The sequence below is a fragment of the Eriocheir sinensis genome, unplaced genomic scaffold, assembly GCF_024679095.1.
Source record: "Eriocheir sinensis breed Jianghai 21 unplaced genomic scaffold, ASM2467909v1 Scaffold731, whole genome shotgun sequence".
NCBI lineage: Eukaryota > Metazoa > Arthropoda > Malacostraca > Decapoda > Varunidae > Eriocheir > Eriocheir sinensis.
In genome coordinates, this window is record NW_026112089.1 from 210,262 (window position 1) to 228,866 (window position 18,605).

Here is an 18,605-nt window from a genome sequence, read left to right on the forward strand (position 1 = left end):
CACACACACACACACACACACACACACACACACACACAGTATAATGGTACGGTATAACTCATATCTAACACACACACACACACACACACAGTATAATGGTACAGTATAATTCATGTCTAACACACACACACACACACACACACACACACACACACACACACACAGCATAATGGTACAGTATAATTCATGTCTAACACACACACACACACACACACACACACACACACACACACACACACACACACACACACACAGTATAATGGTACAGTATAATTCATGTCTAACACACACACACACACACACACACACACAGTATAATGGTACAGTATAATTCATGTCTAACACACACACACACACACACACAGTATAATGGTACAGTATAATTCATATCTAACACACACACACACACACACACACACACACACACACAGTATAATGGTACAGTATAATTCATGTCTAACACACACACACACACACACACACACAGTATAATGGTACAGTATAATTCATGTCTAACACACACACACACACACACACACACACACACACACACACACATTATAATGGTACAGTATAATTCATGTCTAACACACACACACACACACACACACACACAGTATAATGGTACTGTATAATTCATGTCTAACACACACACACACACACACAGTATAATGGTACAGTATAATTCATGTCTAACACACACACACACACACACAGTATAATGGTACAGTATAATTCATGTCTAACACACACACACACACACAGTATAATGGTACAGTATAATTCATGTCTAACACACACACACACACACACACACAGTATAATGGTACGGTATAACTCATATCTAACACACACACACACACACACACACACACACACAGTATAATGGTACGGTATAACTCATATCTAACACACACACACACACACACACAGTAAAATGGTACAGTGTAATTCATGTTCAACACACACACACACACACACACACACACAGTATAATGGTACAGTATAATTGATGTCTAACACACACACACACACACACACACACACACACACACACACACACACACACACACAGTATAATGGTACAGTATAATTAATGTCTAACACACACACACACACACACACACAGTATAATGGTACAGTATAATTGATGTCTAACACACACACACACACACACACACACACACACACACACACACACACACACACACACAGTATAATGGTACGGTATAACTCATATCTAACACACACACACACACACACACACACACACACACACAGTAAAATGGTACAGTGTAATTCATGTTCAACACACACACACACACACACACACACAGTATAATGGTACAGTATAATTGATGTCTAACACACACACACACACACACACACACACACACACACACACAGTATAATGGTACAGTATAATTGATGTCTAACACACACACACACACACACACACACACACACACACACACACAGTATAATGGTACAGTATAATTGATGTCTAACACACACACACACACACACACACACACACACACAGTATAATGGTACGGTATAACTCATATCTAACACACACACACACACACACACACACACACACACACACACACACACACACAGTAAAATGGTACAGTGTAATTCATGTTCAACACACACACACACACACACACACACACAGTATAATGGTACAGTATAATTGATGTCTAACACACACACACACACACACACACACACACACACACACACACACACTATAATGGTACAGTATAAATGATGTCTAACACACACACACACACACACACACACACACACACACACACACACAGTATAATGGTACAGTATAATTCATGTCTAACACACACACACACACACACACACACACACACACACACACACACACACACACACACAGTATAATGGTACGGATACCTTGCCATGAAGCAAGGCTTTGCCGTTTATTGCAAGCGGTTGTAATATTCATATCATATCATTTATATATGGATACCATTGTATGATATTCAAATTCATATATACTCAATATAACACATTCATGTCAGATAACATGTTTTTCATTGTATCCTTGCCCTAGCAAATACTACTAATAACATCATATTCATAACACCCTATCACATCTCACTAACATGCTATATATATATATATATATATATATATATATATATATATATATATATATATATATATATATATATATATATATATATATATATATATATATATATAGTTATAGTTATAGTTATAGTTATAGTTATAGTTATTCATATGCATTTTTCATTCGTCTCATATAAGCATATTTTATTCATATCATATATTCGTATGTATTGCATCTAGTATATTGATATCCATGTTTAATGTTTATATTCATATAATTATATCATGTTATTCTTTTTTCACACACATTATGCCTAGCATATGTAAAGAACCACATCATGTTCATACTGTATTCATCAGTGATTAGTCACACCATATACATAATCATATCACAGTCACATTCCTCTCATAACGCATCATATTCATGTATTCACATCAGGAATACTCATATATAATAATACATGTGTAACACAGGCTATTTTATGAACTATATTATTGGCTGTTATGATGCCTGACAAACCCTCATCATTTAATACAGCCGTAATGGGTTTTGTACCTGCTGACTGTACTAACTGTCTCACTGTGCTGAACATGTTATCATGCAGCAGCTGCTTCACCCGTTTGTTTGTGGCACGCAGCGCACGCCTCCTCGTCTTGTGGGAAGGAAAACACCATCACTCTGGGTCCAGTTTTGAAGATTCCCTCCCAGTAAGGCACACAGCACTTGTATGGCAGTATTGTTATCTGGGTAAGAGGCAGAAACAATGTTAACAAGTTTTTCACTGTTTTCAGAGTCAATAATGCACAAAACAGAGAGCGTGACCTCTCCTGACCGCAGCTGACCCGACACTACCTGGCACTACTTGGCCTACGTCACGGCCTACCCCCCCGTGAAGAGGCCTCCCCCTCTAGATGGCCTTGGTTAATGGCAAAAAGATTTATTTCAAGTTTTTTTACAATAGTCTATCGATTTTAACTTATAATAATAATAATAATAATAATAATAATCAGTTTATTCAGGAAATTGCAGCCGTTAAGCTGAAAATGTACATATTAATATACAGTGCAACCATAAAGAAAAATACAATATGAAAGGGGTGTGGGGGTTTGTGATTTACATTAACGGAGGGAAAGTAGTGATGATGCTTGAGGGGTGAAGAGGTGGAGGAGTGCGGTGTGGTAGAGCAATGAGGCGGGAAGGTAATCCTCCTCTGGAAGGCGAGTAGGTGTTAATCCGAGGTCATCCCCAGGTCACAATGCTGGGTCAGGTAGCAGCAGGTGGCCAGAGAGCAGGTAGAGGCGGTATCGACGGTCACTCAGAAAGGGGCTTAGCGGTGGAGTGCTAATCCAACACAGGTGGCGAGACAGATGTGAAGACTCGCTGCTGTGCCTGGGAACAGACTGCACAGCCTCGGTGGTGAGCAGCCTGCTCATTGCCCCCACCTGAGTGACGAGTCCTCCACTGCACTGCACCTGACCAGACTTCAACAGCAGGATGGGCGGGCCTGGGGAGACCTCGGGGAGTCGGCAGGGGCCTGATGGAAGGCCGCGGCGGCGACACACTCGGCGATCCCGATACCACACACGCACTCCACTCACTGTCTGTCAGACTGTCACCATGATTTCACTTAGTCACAAAAAAATTAACTTGCTATGTAGTGATTCTGGAAGTAGGTTTCTTGATGAAAGGGGAGAGGGGGCTGGAGGGGAAGGGGAGAGGCCAACAGGCTGGCCCCGGGCTACTCCATGCGGAGCGCCATGACCCACGTCTGACCTCGGTCAGGACTGGGCGTGACTCAGTCGTTGTCTTTCCCTGTAATCCCAAGCCATTCATAACACCATGCAGTCGTATTGTGACTATGTGTATATTCCACAAATAGATAACGTACGGAATAACAGTGAGACAGATTGCCATGTGCAGGTCATCGCTAGATCTGTCAACAATGGAGGTTTCCCCGGCCCAAGCCACAGAGCTCAAGTTAGAGTATAGTGACTTTATTTTGTTGTGATTTAACCGTGTAGCAGCGATGGGCCAGATTTGTGGCTTTACTGTGTAGCAGCGACGGGCCAAATTTGTGGCTTTACCGTGTAGCAGCGATGGGCCAAATTTGTGGCTTTACCGTGTAGCAGCGACAGGCCAAATTTGTGTCTTTACCGTGTAGCAGCGACGGGCCAAATTTGTGGCTTTACCGTGTAGCAGCGATGGGCCAAATTTGTGGCTTTACCGTGTAGCAGCGACGGGCCAAATTTGTGGCTTTACCGTGTAGCAGCGATGGGCCAAATTTGTGGCTTTACCATGTAGCAGCGACGGGCCAAATTTGTGGCTTTACCGTGTAGCAGCGATGGGCCAAATTTGTGGCTTTACCATGTAGCAGCGACGGGCCTAATTTGTGACTTTACCGTGTTGCAGCGAATGGACAAATTTGTGCCATGATATAAACCCCCCAAAAAGATGACACATAAACTGATCACAAATGCTTTGATATATATTATGAAATGGTTTGTGTGAGGGGTGATTTTTTCTCATTTTCTCGCTTAGAGGGACCATTAAGAAACATGATCCCAGCTGCTACCAGGTTAATTATTTTTTTTTTGGTGTGTGTGTGTGTGTATGTATAGTGAGTGACCTGTTTGCCCCCCTTCCAGCACTGCCGACACTCCCTGAAGGCCTACAACAGCACGCTTGGGGGCAGTCGACAGGTGTTCGCCGTGCCCTGCTACACTATGCACATTGGGAACCTCAAGCTGTGCAAGCCTAAGGTATGCTGCTGCTGCTGTTATTACTACGAATGTTAATGATTTTTATTTATTTATTTATTATTTTTTTTTTTATGGGGTCTTCGTGGTGCAGTGGTTCACACACTCGGCGCACAACCGAGAGAGCCCGGGTTCAATTCCCGAGTGGAGTGGAAAAATTTGGGCGGCTTTTCCAATACCCTACGTAGCCCCTGTCCACCCAGCAGTGTACCAGGTATTAATCGGGGGTTGTGTCCCGTCTCCTGGGGTCTGTTCCCTTCTCCTATAATTCCTTCCCCTCTTGTCTCTCTCCGGCATATGACCACAGATGTTGTGTCCCGTCTCCTGGGGTCTGTTCCCTTCTATAATTCCTTCCCCTCTTGTCTCTCTCCAGCATATGACCACAGATGTTGCGTTCACTAAACAAAACTTTTCTCTCTCTCTCTCTCTCTCTCTCTCTCTCTCTCTCCCCCCCCTTATTGCCTTTGAGCTGCCTCCCTTTGCTGTAAAAATAAAAAATAAAAAGTTTTCACAATTTTGATATATTTTTTTCAATGCCTACTGATCATCCTTTTCTTCCTGCGGCCCACAGAGTGTGAGTTACCCGAGGGTTTGGATTGACTTCAACCTGGGCACCTCCTCCATCCTCATCCTGTGCCAGGTGGAGAGCACGCCCCAGCCCTCCCACCCGGTGAGTCAGTCAGGTAGTTGCTAGGTGACTAGGGGCCGTATAGCTAAACATTCCGTCGCCCAAGTTCACATATTTGACAAGGCATTCGTTGGAGTTTTGAGCAGGATTAGTTTTATGGCCCTGGTGGTAGTTTGATTCTTCTTCTGTACCGTGAACCTAAGGAAACACTCATTGGAACCTGATTGACCCACTCTTTGACCTTTAGAAATAGCTGATATGAGAAGCCAAAATGTCTTATGATACCAACCCAGGTCTCCCACTCTTGATGATCACATACTCTCTCCCAGTTGTTCATCCTTCTCATGTCTTCCTCCACACACTGTCTCCAGTAGGGATGTACCGATGTATTGGTATCGGTGGTATCGGCACATTTTAACCCGTCCACTGCGATTGGAACGAATTTGGCTTTCACTGGTAGCCTGATAACATATACTCCCATGTCTTTCTCTGCCTCTGTGGTGGATAGTGGAGTGTTTCCCATGTGGTATTGGTGTGCTGGATATCCCTTCACTGGTAGCCTGATAACATATACTCCCATGTCTTTCTCTGCCTCTGTGGTGGATAGTGGAGTGTTTCCCATGTGGTATTGGTGTGCTGGATATCCCTTCACTGGTAGCCTGATAACATATACTCCCATGTCTTTCTCTGCCTCTGTGGTGGATAGTGGAGTGTTTCCCATGTGGTATTGGTGTGCTGGATATCCCTTCACTGGTAGCCTGATAACATATACTCCCATGTCTTTCTCTGCCTCTGTGGTGGATAGTGGAGTGTTTCCCATGTGGTATTGGTGTGCTGGATATCCCTTCACTGGTAGCCTGATAACATATACTCCCATGTCTTTCTCTGCCTATGTGGTGGATAGTGGAGTGTTTCCCATGTGGTATTGGTGTGCTGGATATCCCTTCACTGGTAGCCTGATAACATTATACTCCCAGGTCTTTCTCTGCCTCTGTGGTGGATAGTGGAGTGTTTCCCATGTGGTATTGGTGTGCTGGATATCCCTTCACTGGTAGCCTGGTAACATACACTCCCAGGTCTTTCTCTGCCTCTGTGGTGGATAGTGGAGTGTTTCCCATGTGGTATTGGTGTGCTGTATATCCTTTCACTGGTAGCCTGGTAACATATACTCCCATGTCTTTCTCTGCCTCTGTAGTGGATATTGAAGTGTTTCCCATGTGGTATTGGTGTGCTGGATATCCCTTCACTGGTAGCCTGATAACATATACTCCCATGTCTTTCTCTGCCTCTGTTGTGAATAGTAGAGTGTTTCCCATGTGGTATTGGTGTGCTGGATATCCCTTCACTGGTAGCCTGGTAACATATACTCCCATGTCTTTCTCTGCCTCTGTAGTGGATATTGAAGTGTTTCCCATGTGGTATTGGTGTGCTGGATATCCCTTCACTGGTAGCCTGGTAACATATACTCCCATGTCTCTCTGCCTCTGTAGTGGATAGTGGAGTGTTTCCCATGTGGTATTGGTGTGCTGGATATCCCTTCACTGGTAGCCTGGTGACATACACTCCCATGTCTTTCTCTGCGTCTGTGGTGGATAGTGGAGTGTTTCCCATGTGGTATTGGTGTGCTGGATATCCCTTCACTGGTAGCCTGGTGACATACACTCCCAGGTCTTTCTCTGCCTCTGTGGTGGATAGTGGAGTGTTTCCCATGTGGTATTGGTGTGCTGGATATCCCCTCCCAAGCTGCAGGACTTTACAAATTTTCTTCATTGAATTGTAGCCACAGACACCCCACTCCTATAGGTTGGTGAGGTCTTCTGGTAGGAAATCCACAGTCAAGGGTCTAATTTTCAAGGTGCAGGGTTAGGAAGGGACGACCCCAAGTGAGGCGAGTTTTGTGTGTAAAGTCCCGCCTAGGATTGTTAAGGGTTGCCAAGGGGGTTGTATGGTAACAGGGTTATCAAGGAGTGATTGAGGGGCCAGGCTTAGAGCTGCAATATTATTGTGTTGAATTTAGGCAACAGTCAAAAGAATGTATTGTTTTATAAGGTATCAATATTTATACAGCTTATTAATCCCTCACTTAATATGCAGGTACTGCCAGAAGAAGACAAGGAGGAGGAGGAGGAGGTGGAAGAGGAATCATTTGGTGAGTGTTAATTTTGTTCTGTTGTTTCTTCCTCCTCTCTCAATCCTTTTCCTCTTCTCTGATTCATTTGCATTCTACAATTGTTCCTTCTCTCTCTATTCTGCTAAAGTCTTCTTCCATTCCAAGGTCATGCTCCAACTCCTGCTGTCCCCTCAGTGTTCATTTCCCTCAGGTCATCTCATGAGGGACATTAAGTGACGGCCACACACTTTTCCACAAATGTTTACACTTCTGAGGTGATAGGAGGGGACATTCCAAGGGGATGATTTTCAGCATTTATAGTCACTGTAGAGTTTTGAGATTTTTGGAGGATCGTGAACAAGAATCTAACTCCTTACACACCAAAAATTTGCTTCATAAACCTTTGCAGTCATTCTTAATGTTTGCCTCAAATTTTGTGTGTTGTGTGACCTGGCCTGACATCTGGCCCTGGGGCGAGACTCTCAAAGCTGTTAGGAGCCACACCCAGCCACAAGCATGCAATGCCTTCACTGTTGGGAGCTTGTAAGCCACACCCACCCACAAACACACAATGCCTTCACTGCTGCAATTCTCAGAGATACATGATCGTTACCTAAGTTGAGTGGGTCGGGTGCAGCCTTACCTTGCTGTACATGAAATGCATTATAATTACCTAGTGTTCCCAACATGAAAATAGGAAGGACATGTTTTCAACAAGTAAATCTATATGTTACAGTGAACAGCAGAGAGAGAGAGAGAGAGAGAGAGAGAGAGAGAGAGAGAGAGAGAGAGAGAGAGAGAGAGAGAGAGGTGTAACAATTGGCTTTTGAAATAATACATAATTCCCTTCCCTTCTCTTCCCTTCCCTTCCTTTCCCTTCCATCCTTTCCCTCCTTCCCTTCCCATCCTTTCCTTCCCATCCCTTCCTTCCCAATCCTTCCTTCCTTCCCATCCCTTCCCTTCCATCCCTTCCTTCCCTTCCCATCCCTTCCCTTCCCATCCCTTCCCTTCCCATCCCTTCCCTTCCATTCCTATTCCTTCCTTTCCCTTCCCATTCCTTCCCTTTCCATCCCTTCCCTTCTCTTCCCTTCCCTTCTCTTCCCTTCACATCCCTTCCTTTCCCTCCCCTTCCCATCCCTTCCCTTCCCTTCCCTTTCCATCCCTTTCTTTCACATCCCTTCCCTTCGCTCCGGTGTAGTATCCACTCGGGGACAAAATTACATGAAAAGTTTTTTCAAGTGATTTCAATAGCCAAGGGGTCAACATTTACAAAAAAAAAGATAGGGCATGTAGAGGTTGGGGGGGAAATTATACAGGGATCAAAGTTCAATGACCTTTTCTAGAAATAAGAATAAAGTTGTCTTTATGGAAAAAGATATAGGACATGCATATCATTGGAGATTTTCTGAGAAATGAATAAAAACCAGGAGGAGACTCCAGGGACTACATCTTGACCTTTTAAATGGGCTCAAAGGTCAAAATTCACAAATCTATTACTAATATACATAAAGAATGCATGATTTTCACAATGAAAGCCTGTCTGCTTAAATTCACATGTGAGAAAAGTGATCTAGAGGGCTGGGTGTCACTACCCCCTCCAAGAAAAGGAAGAGCTGGGGAGTGGGGGCTCTCACTGGGCAGCTAAAGGTCATTGACCTTTTTTGTACATTTTGTCCAATTTTGTTTCTGGAGAATATTGATAAAGAAAATTATAATGGTTGTTGTGGAAATGCTTAGTGGGGAGGGTGAGAACAGCCTAACTTTGGACCTCCAAAAATAAAAATAAATGGCCAATTCCTCCGTGAATGTGTACACAAAAGATTGCCTGAAAATTGGTGTAAATTGATCATAGTAACGTGTGGTTTGGTGGCTGTCATAAACATGCCAAACCAGCCTTCCAAGGGCTTGCAATTGTCTTCTGTCAGGTCAAATATCTGGCCGGCCCTTCCATCCCCACCATCATGAGCAGAGCTGTACACAAATACTTTACAAACACAGGAGAATTCATGCTGAAAATGCCAATACAAAATTGAAGCCATTTGAGAAAGACTTGAGGTTAAACTTACACCAAGTATTGACAAATAAATGATTTCCTCTTCCTCACTTTCTTGTTCTTCTGTGTCCAATTTGTGTGTGCCATCAGAGCACAACACATGCAGGAACACAAGGCAGCAGCAGCAGCAGCAGCATGGTTACACTGACTAGCCCTTCATGGCAGTTACAACAACTTCCTTTAAGGAGGTTTGGGGAGCAATGTCAACATCTTAGGTCCAAGTTTGTTGTCCTCCCCATCCTCTTCCCTCAGGCGTAAGAACAGAGGTGTTGAGATTATGCCACACAGCAATCTGTAGCTGGACTCTCAGGGCGTGCTGCAGGGTTGCTGCATTAGGGTGAAGCCTATCAGGATCAATCTTGCAGCTTGCTTCTGAAATTTGAGGAAAGGAGCTTTCTCTGAAGGAGTATCTCCACATGTCACACCTGCATTGCTTTGACACCTGCATGTTTTAGCTCATCGTGGGAGGAATTAGTGTTCGTGTATGTGTTGGTGACATGTCTTGGAAAATCTCATTTGTAGATTGTCTCCTTTGTGTGTCCATGGATACAGTGTCATTGCCTGACCATGCATACTTGACCAAAAGATCAGTTTGGTCACTAATTCCTACTGACGATATATCCTACAGGCCATCCATGAGTGGGAACAGATTTGTGCAGTAGACGGGTCGGTGGTACACGAGAAGTATTAATAATCTTGGGCAACAACAACAGCTTCAGGAGTGCTCACACTTTTGACAAGTTCAGTAGCTGTCTTGACGACCAGTGTGTCACCTCGTGCAGTGTCAGCTGTGTCTTGATAAATGCTTCTTTGTTCTCCTCATTGGCAAGAAATTGTTCCCTATCACACAGTCAGTTCTGGTGGGACTCCCAAATTATGAGATATTGTTCTGCCTGCCATTGTACGCATGTGTTCATGATCTTTGGATCCCTTCCATCACACACTAGTACTGCACCATCAATGAACCTTCCCTGAACATAGCTATCAGCTGTGGCTTTGATGCTTCCTCCATTTCACTGGTGAAGTAACCATCCCCCATCCTGTTTTCCATGTCCAGGCCAAGAGCATCCTGCCAAATTCAATGCTTCCAATAAAGAAGAGTCATCTATTTGTATTAACAAGACTCTCCTAGCCCTTCCAATGTAAGCTTTGAAGTTTCCCTGCATCCTCTTCACATCTCTCATCTGTCATCACCTAGCAATCCAGCTTGTGCACAACCTCAAACAGATACAAATTGTTCGGCCAAGGATCGGCAACTTTATGCAGACTGTTACCCTTGAGACCTCATCTCAGAATGAACTATCATACATTGAAACACCTTATTTACAACATGTGTTCCTCATCTTTACTAATCAAGACTTGTGTGTTTGGGTTTTGCTTTATTAAACATAGAAAGCTCAATGACCTTTGATCTCTTCCAAACCACTTATTCACTCTTTTTTTAAGCAGCCATGGGAACTCAAACAGGGTCATTATTTTTTGCATGAAATATTATATTCTCCTGAGATAAGATAACTTCTTAACAAATTCTGGCGTGTTGAATATTTTGACCTCAATTTCAGAGGTAATATATTGTTTTTTTGTAAGTGGTTACATTTCAAATCTTTCTGTGACACCATTCTGTTCATTTTGACACTACCAAGATCAGCCATTTATGACGTTTCATTTGCGAGATAGAAATTTGGACCTTTTAACAAAAGGTCGTTGACCTTTGACCCCTGTAGAGAAAATTCCCCAACCTCTACATGCCCTATCTTCTTTTTAGTAAATGTTGATCCCCTTGGCTATTAAAATCAGTTGAAAAATGATTTCATCTAATTTTTTCCCAGATTTAGTAGATATTTTTCTAATTTTGGGTTCCTAGTGACGTATTTTGCAATCCAGGATCCCTGTGTCGCTGCCCGCCGTGCATAGCGGGAGTCATTAAAAATCCTGCCCGGTGGTTTCCAGGAAGGGTTCTCACATAGCCTCTTCTATGGAAGAGTAGCAGCAGCCACGGCCCTGTTATAACTGATGTGTGGTTGCTCCTCGGCTGGCTGGAGGAGAAGGCGACACTCTAGAGCCGGGAGTGGGTCGGTTCGATTGACGAGTTGCTGCCACCGGCCTCGGTAGCTCGCATATGTCCATTACCGAGCGATGGCTGTCTGGCCGTAGTATGCGCAAGGATTCCACCTCCCACTAAGTCTCCTGATTGGCCTGTAGCTGAAGTTGCAGTCTTTGCGGACAATGCCGACTCGGCTTTCTTCATTACAGCCGTGTAACTCTTTGCAGTCTCGTCATTTTCCATCCACTTCTCTTTGATTATGTGCAGCCTCGCTTCTCTGTCTCGAATGCCGTCCAGCCTGACTGTTGTAGCCGTGTCATGAAGTCGCTCGGCCTCTCTCCAAATTGTTGTTCCTCGAACTGCAGGATCCTGATTTCGATAGCGTCAGCGGTCGATGACGGGCGGTCCAGTGTGTTGGCCCCCATTCTGCGTTCAGCTGCACTCGTTGCTCTGCGTATGCAGCCGTCTGTCCCCGCAGCTGACGTAGTGACAGCCCGGTAGTCCGGCTTATCCCACACTTTCACCCCTCGCAAGACGTTGGCATCCCTGGTGTAGTGAAACGCCCGGAATGCTGCCGGGGATGTCGTCGCCGAAGGTTAGCGTCAGGGGCACCTCTTGCGGGCGGAGTGTGGGCGCAGAGTCCGTCATTACGTAGCTTCCCGCTGCCACCAGTCAGGGTCCAGCAAAACAGCGTCTCAAAGAAGTGCTTTACACCCAGGTATGGAGGCCGACTGCCAACTTGATCAAGCATCTCTAATCTCAATGGAATGGAATGGAGTTACAAACCCAACAACCAACACATAACATAATATACAATAATTAACCCTCACTGATCATTCAATAGGCTGTGATGCAACTGTCTGGAAGATTCTGTTTCCTCCATTAAAGCAGTTAGGGTGTGGAATGGCTAGTGCCATATTATAAGGATAAATAGCATTATTGTATGTCCAAAAATGTCTGAAAAACTAACATTACTATCATTATATCATGAACCTGATTTCATTACAAACTGTTGTAAAGAATGTTGGCTGCCTCCACATCCAGGCCGACACACAAGGGCAGGACCATGTATCGTGATATGGATTGTGTTCAGTGCTTGATTGGCTCCCTCGCAGACACTCATGTGGGAGCACATCTTGCATGCTGGAGTGTTTCTTTGTTATATGCCGTAGATTACCCAGACGCATACGCAACTTGAAACATGGTGTCATCCCTAGGCTCAAGAATTTCTTTTGTAGCCACATTAGGATTCCTATTACTAATTGTTTGAGAAGGTTTCGTGTCTTAACCGCCCCGTTGTTTTTCTCCTTTCTTACCCTCTTCAACTGAATGAGAGCATGCTTACCCCCCAGCAGATCATTCATACATAGAAATTACCCTTAGTACTAACTTGAAAAATGGCAGATAGACATTTAACCCGGTAGCAGCAGGGATCATGTTTCTTAATGGTCCCTCTAAGTGAGAAAAATGAGAAAAAATCACCCCTCACACAAACCATTTCATAATTTATATCAAAGCATTTGTGATCACATTATGTATCATCTATTTTTGGGGTTTATATCATGGCACAAATTTGGCCCGTCACTGCTACACGGTAAAGCCACAAATTTGGCCCGTCACTGCTACACGGTAAAGCCACAAATTTGGCCCGTCACTGCTACACGGTAAAGCCACAAATTTGGCCCGTCACTGCTACACAGTAAAGCCACAAATTTGGCCCGTCACTGCTACACAGTAAAGCCACAAATTTGGCCCGTCACTGCTACACAGTAAAGCCACAAATTTGGCCCGTCGCTGCTAATGGGTATAGCTCCTATAAGGAAGAAAATTCTTCTTTTAGAACCAACCTATGGCAACATGAGCAGCATACTTAATTAAACATCCAAGATAGTTTCTCCTCTCATAGAACAATTAACTTTCTTTCACGACCATATTATATTAGTAATTGTACTAGTAAACGTAACATTTGTAGGCTACATAACAGCAACTGTATTTTGTAATATTAACTGCTACATTATACTAGAAAATCCAGCTATTGAAGTAGTAATTTGAACATCTCTCCCCGCTTTCATTCTGATTTATATTGGTCTTCCTTCCCTCCGATATCTTCTCCATGAAGTCAACAACCCTTCAGTAACTCTTAAGACAGTCGGACATCAATGAAGATATGAATACTCAGATTTTTTACAGGTAGAGTTTGATTGATACATAGTTCCGTTTAACGAATTAGAAGCCTCAGGATTTTGTCTGTTAGATGTAGATAACCGGACTGTACTCCCAATAAATACCCAAATTCGGGCGGGGGCTTCGTGGTGCAGTGGTTAGCACACTCGGCTCTCAACCGAGAGAGCCTGGGTTTGATTCCCGGGCGGAGTGGAAAAATTCGGGCCGCTTTTCCGATACCCTACGCCCCTGTCCACCCAGCAGTGTACCAGGTATTGATCGGGGGTTGTGTCCCGTCTCCTGGGGTCTGTTCCCTTCTCCTATAATTCCTTACCCTCCTGTCTCTCTCTCCGGCATATGACCACAGATATTGCGCTGCCCACTAAACAAAACTTTCCAAAACTTTCCCAAATTCTGGTCGTAATTACTGCAGCCAAAGTCACTCATTCCTGAACCGTCCCATCTCTAGGTATTAAAGCAGATGCAATTCCAGGCCGACTTAATCAATCAAGATTTTAACCGGACTGGGCTATTCTACAGGCAGTGTTCAGAAATTTGTGGAGCAAATCACAGATCTATTGTTATTGAAAGAACTTGTATTAACTCATTCTTAAACTGAATTTCTTTATCAATTGAAACCTCCCCCCCTAAACCTTAGCTTAATTATTGAGGTGATCCTATTCTTTTTTATGAATTCCTTAATTATGCCACAAAAAAGTTTATTTATGTTTTCTTTTTCTCCTAAGATTCCTCCTAGTCTTTATATTTAATATGAAACCTTTTTCTAAAATTAGCTTTTTGCCCCACAACAGAAAAACTTCAATTTCTCAATCTTGAAAATTATAATTAATCTATTCTCCATCTTTGAACCTTCTCCAAGAATCTTCAACTTGTCAGTAAAGTGAATTTCCACTATCTTGATGGTGTTGCTGCCTCACTGGGCTTCTCCTCGCTGATCTTTGTCAGGGAGAAAAATGATTTGAACTCTTCATAAAGAATTGAAAGCTCCTTTACAGCCTTCCCATAATGGCTCCACTGTGTTATTTGTTGCTTTGCTCAGACTAATTGTCTTTAATATTTTTAGGACGTTATGTGTTTAGTAGGTCTGGGCACACACCACTATCTCCTCCACTGTGAGTCATAACGTTGGGATGGCTCAAACACACCAAACATGTGTTTAGTAGGTCTGGGCACACACCACTATCTCCTCCACTGTGAGTCATAACGTTGGGATGGCTCAAACACACCAAACATGTGTTTAGTAGGTCTGGGCACACACCACTATCTCCTCCACTGTGAGTCATAACGTTGGGATGGCTCACACACCCCAAACAGGTGTTTAGTAGGTCTGGGCACACCACTATCTCCTCCACTGTGAGTCATAACGTTGGGATGGCTCAAACACACCAAACATGTGTTTAGTAGGTCTGGGCACACACCACTATCTCCTCCACTGTGAGTCATAACGTTGGGATGGGCCAAACACACCAAACATGTGTTTAGTAGGTCTGGGCACACACCACTATCTCCTCCACTGTGAGTCATAACGTTGGGATGGCTCAAACACACCAAACATGTGTTTAGTAGGTCTGGGCACACACCACTATCTCCTCCACTGTGAGTCATAACGTTGGGATGGCTCAAACACACCAAACATGTGTTTAGTAGGTCTGGGCACACACCACTATCTCCTCCACTGTGAGTCATAACGTTGGGATGGCTCAAACACACCAAACATGTGTTTAGTAGGTCTGGGCACACACCACTATCTCCTCCACTGTGAGTCATAACGTTGGGATGGCTCAAACACACCAAACATGTGTTTAGTAGGTCTGGGCACACACCACTATCTCCTCCACTGTGAGTCATAACGTTGGGATGGCTCAAACACACCAAACATGTGTTTAGTAGGTCTGGGCACACACCACTATCTCCTCCACTGTGAGTGTTTAGTAGTCTGGGGCACACACCATATCTCCTCTCCTGTGAGTCATAACATTGGGAATCTCCTCCACTGTGAGTCATAACGTTGGGATGGGCCAAACACACCAAACATGTGTTTAGTAGGTCTGGGCACATAATGACACACCGCTATCTCTCCGGAACTTTAGCAGTAACGCGTCTGGTGGTCACCTACTTCTAACTTTGTTAGGAAGTACTGGAACATCTCCCTCTATTTAATCCTTTTAATTGCTCAAATACTCCTTATAAATTTAGACTCTGCCGTTGCTATTATTCAGTCCTATGTATTTGCAGTTTTAAGAACTATTTATACTAGAGAAATTAACTGGTGCCATCATCCCATGGTTTTCAGCCCCATCACCTAGTAGCCATGACTGGCAGAGGTGGGCGCGGTACTCAAAAATCAGTAGTGCGGTACTGTGGTAGTGCGGTACTTTTTCCGGAGTAGTGCGGTCCCATTTTTTTCTTTCCCAGTGCGGTACGCAGTGTGCGGTACTGTGGTAGTCAAAATAAAAAAATACTTGAGTGGCTATCCTGGCTATCCAAACAAAGGAAACATGCTTAAAATAAAGATCAAGTGGCTATCCTGGCTATCCAAACAAAGGAAACATGCTTAAAATAAAGATCAAGGGCTATCCTGGCTATCCAAACAAAGGAAACATGCTTAAAATAAAGATCAAGTGGCTATCCTGGCTATCCAAACAAAGGAAACATGCTTAAAATAAAGATCAAGTGGCTATCCTGGCTATCCAAACAAAGGAAACATGCTTAAAATAAAGATCAAGGGCTATCCTGGCTATCCAAACAAAGGAAACATGCTTAAAATAAAGATCAAGGGCTATCCTGGCTATCCAAACAAAGGAAACATGCTTAAAATAAAGATCAAGGGCTATCCTGGCTATCCAAACAAAGGAAACATGCTTAAAATAAAGATCAAGGGCTATCCTGGCTATCCAAACAAAGGAAACATGCTTAAAATAAAGATCAAGGGCTATCCTGGCTATCCAAACAAAGGAAACATGCTTAAAATAAAGATCAAGGGCTATCCTGGCTACCCAAACAAAGGAAACATGCTTAAAATAAAGATCAAGGGCTATCCTGGCTATCCAAACAAAGGAAACATGCTTAAAATAAAGATCAAGTGGCTATCCTGGCTATCCAAACAAAGGAAACATGCTTAAAATAAAGATCAAGTGGCTATCCTGGCTATCCAAACAAAGGAAACATGCTTAAAATAAAGATCAAGTGGCTATCCTGGCTATCCAAACAAAGGAAACATGCTTAAAATAAAGATCAAGGGCTATCCTGGCTATCCAAACAAAGGAAACATGCTTAAAATAAAGATCAAGTGGCTATCCTGGCTATCCAAACAAAGGAAACATGCTTAAAATAAAGATCAAGGGCTATCCTGGCTATCCAAACAAAGGAAACATGCTTAAAATAAAGATCAAGGGCTATCCTGGCTATCCAAACAAAGGAAACATGCTTAAAATAAAGATCAAGGGCTATCCTGGCTATCCAAACAAAGGAAACATGCTTAAAATAAAGATCAAGGGCTATCCTGGCTATCCAAACAAAGGAAACATGCTTAAAATAAAGATCAATTGGCTACCCTGGCTATAAAAACAAAGGAAACATGCTTAAAATAAAGATCAAGGCATCCTCTATATCCCAACAAAGGAAACATGCTTAAAATAAAGATCAAGGGCTATCCTGGCTATCCAAACAAAGGAAACATGCTTAAAATAAAGATCAAGGGCTATCCTGGCTATCCAAACAAAGGAAACATGCTTAAAATAAAGAATGAAACATCTGCCTGCACCACGGACGGCTTGAAATGTCCGGCACCGCGCGGGTTAGAGAAGACTGGCAGTGAGGTAGTTTAGTCTGTCTATTTAGTATTTAATTTTGAACAATAACTGAACAGTCAGAATGATTGAATCACTGCTTCTGATGACTGACTGAGTCCGATTCACTGCAAAACAAACCCTTTTCTGTGAGCTGCCGCGCTGCAAATGTCGTCTTTGATAGTTTTGAAAGTACTGCAGGATTTTTTAGTGTGGTCCGCGGTAGTGCATTAGTTTTAGAAATCTTGCGGTAGTGCTGTTGTGCGGTACTTCTTTTGTGGTACTGCCGCACTGAGTACCGCACTTGCCCACCTCTGCTTACCGGCTCTGTTATGCCACCAGCTTAGTGACATGATTTCACCAGCATCATATAAATCTCCTTATCATGAGATTTGTTGTTGGCACTTTACTAATGGCCAGATATTGAAGGCACTCATCAAGGATCTTGTGCCAAAGGTCTCCGTTGAGGTATAATTTGTTGTTGGCACTTTACTAATGGCCAGATATTGAAGGCACTCATCGAGGATCTTGTGCCAAAGGTCTCCGTTGAGGTATAATTTGTTGTTGACTTTACTAATGGCCAGATATTGAAGGCACTTATCAAGGATCTTGTGCCAAAGGTCTCCGTTGAGGTATAATTTGTTGTTGCCACTTTACTAATGGCCAGATATTGAAGGCACTCATCAAGGATCTTGTGCCAAAGGTCTCCGTTGAGGTATAATTTGTTGTTGGCACTTTACTAATGGCCAGATATTGAAGGCACTCATCGAGGATCTCACGCTTGTACCGTTATAAAAGCTCTCTGTTGAGGTGTAATCTTATTTATTGTGTCAGAAGTTTTCTTATCTTACTTTTGAGCCTTTTTCCGTAGAAGCCTGATGTTCCCCATGGAAGAAATTGGTATACATTGACCCCCTCTTGGCATCCAA

At 43.3% G+C, this 18,605-nt stretch overlaps 1 protein-coding gene and 1 non-coding gene across 9 annotated transcripts in view; both read left to right on the forward strand.

Annotated features, from left to right (window-relative positions):
• The window catches only part of LOC126994154 (synaptonemal complex protein 2-like), a 32,020-nt gene extending 24,291 nt beyond the window's left edge, over positions 1 to 7,729 (forward strand). For 3 of the 8 annotated variants that reach the window (XM_050853403.1, XM_050853404.1, XM_050853405.1), the window contains 4 exons: positions 2,751 to 2,820; positions 4,759 to 4,872; positions 5,441 to 5,539; positions 7,592 to 7,729. In XM_050853403.1, coding sequence (XP_050709360.1) covers positions 2,751 to 2,820; positions 4,759 to 4,872; positions 5,441 to 5,539; positions 7,592 to 7,657 — 349 coding nt within the window. In that variant the 3' untranslated portion in view covers positions 7,658 to 7,729. Of the gene's footprint in view, positions 1 to 2,750; positions 2,861 to 4,758; positions 4,873 to 5,440; positions 5,540 to 7,591 lie in introns of all 8 variants that reach the window. The other 5 variants (XR_007748825.1, XR_007748827.1, XR_007748828.1 and 2 more) reach the window with 2 other exon arrangements.
• A 6,278-nt stretch (positions 7,730 to 14,007) lies between these two features.
• Trnae-cuc (transfer RNA glutamic acid (anticodon CUC)) lies at positions 14,008 to 14,081 on the forward strand. The gene has a single exon. It is a non-coding gene; the product is annotated as a tRNA-Glu (tRNA).
• The last annotated feature ends 4,524 nt before the right edge of the window (positions 14,082 to 18,605 follow it).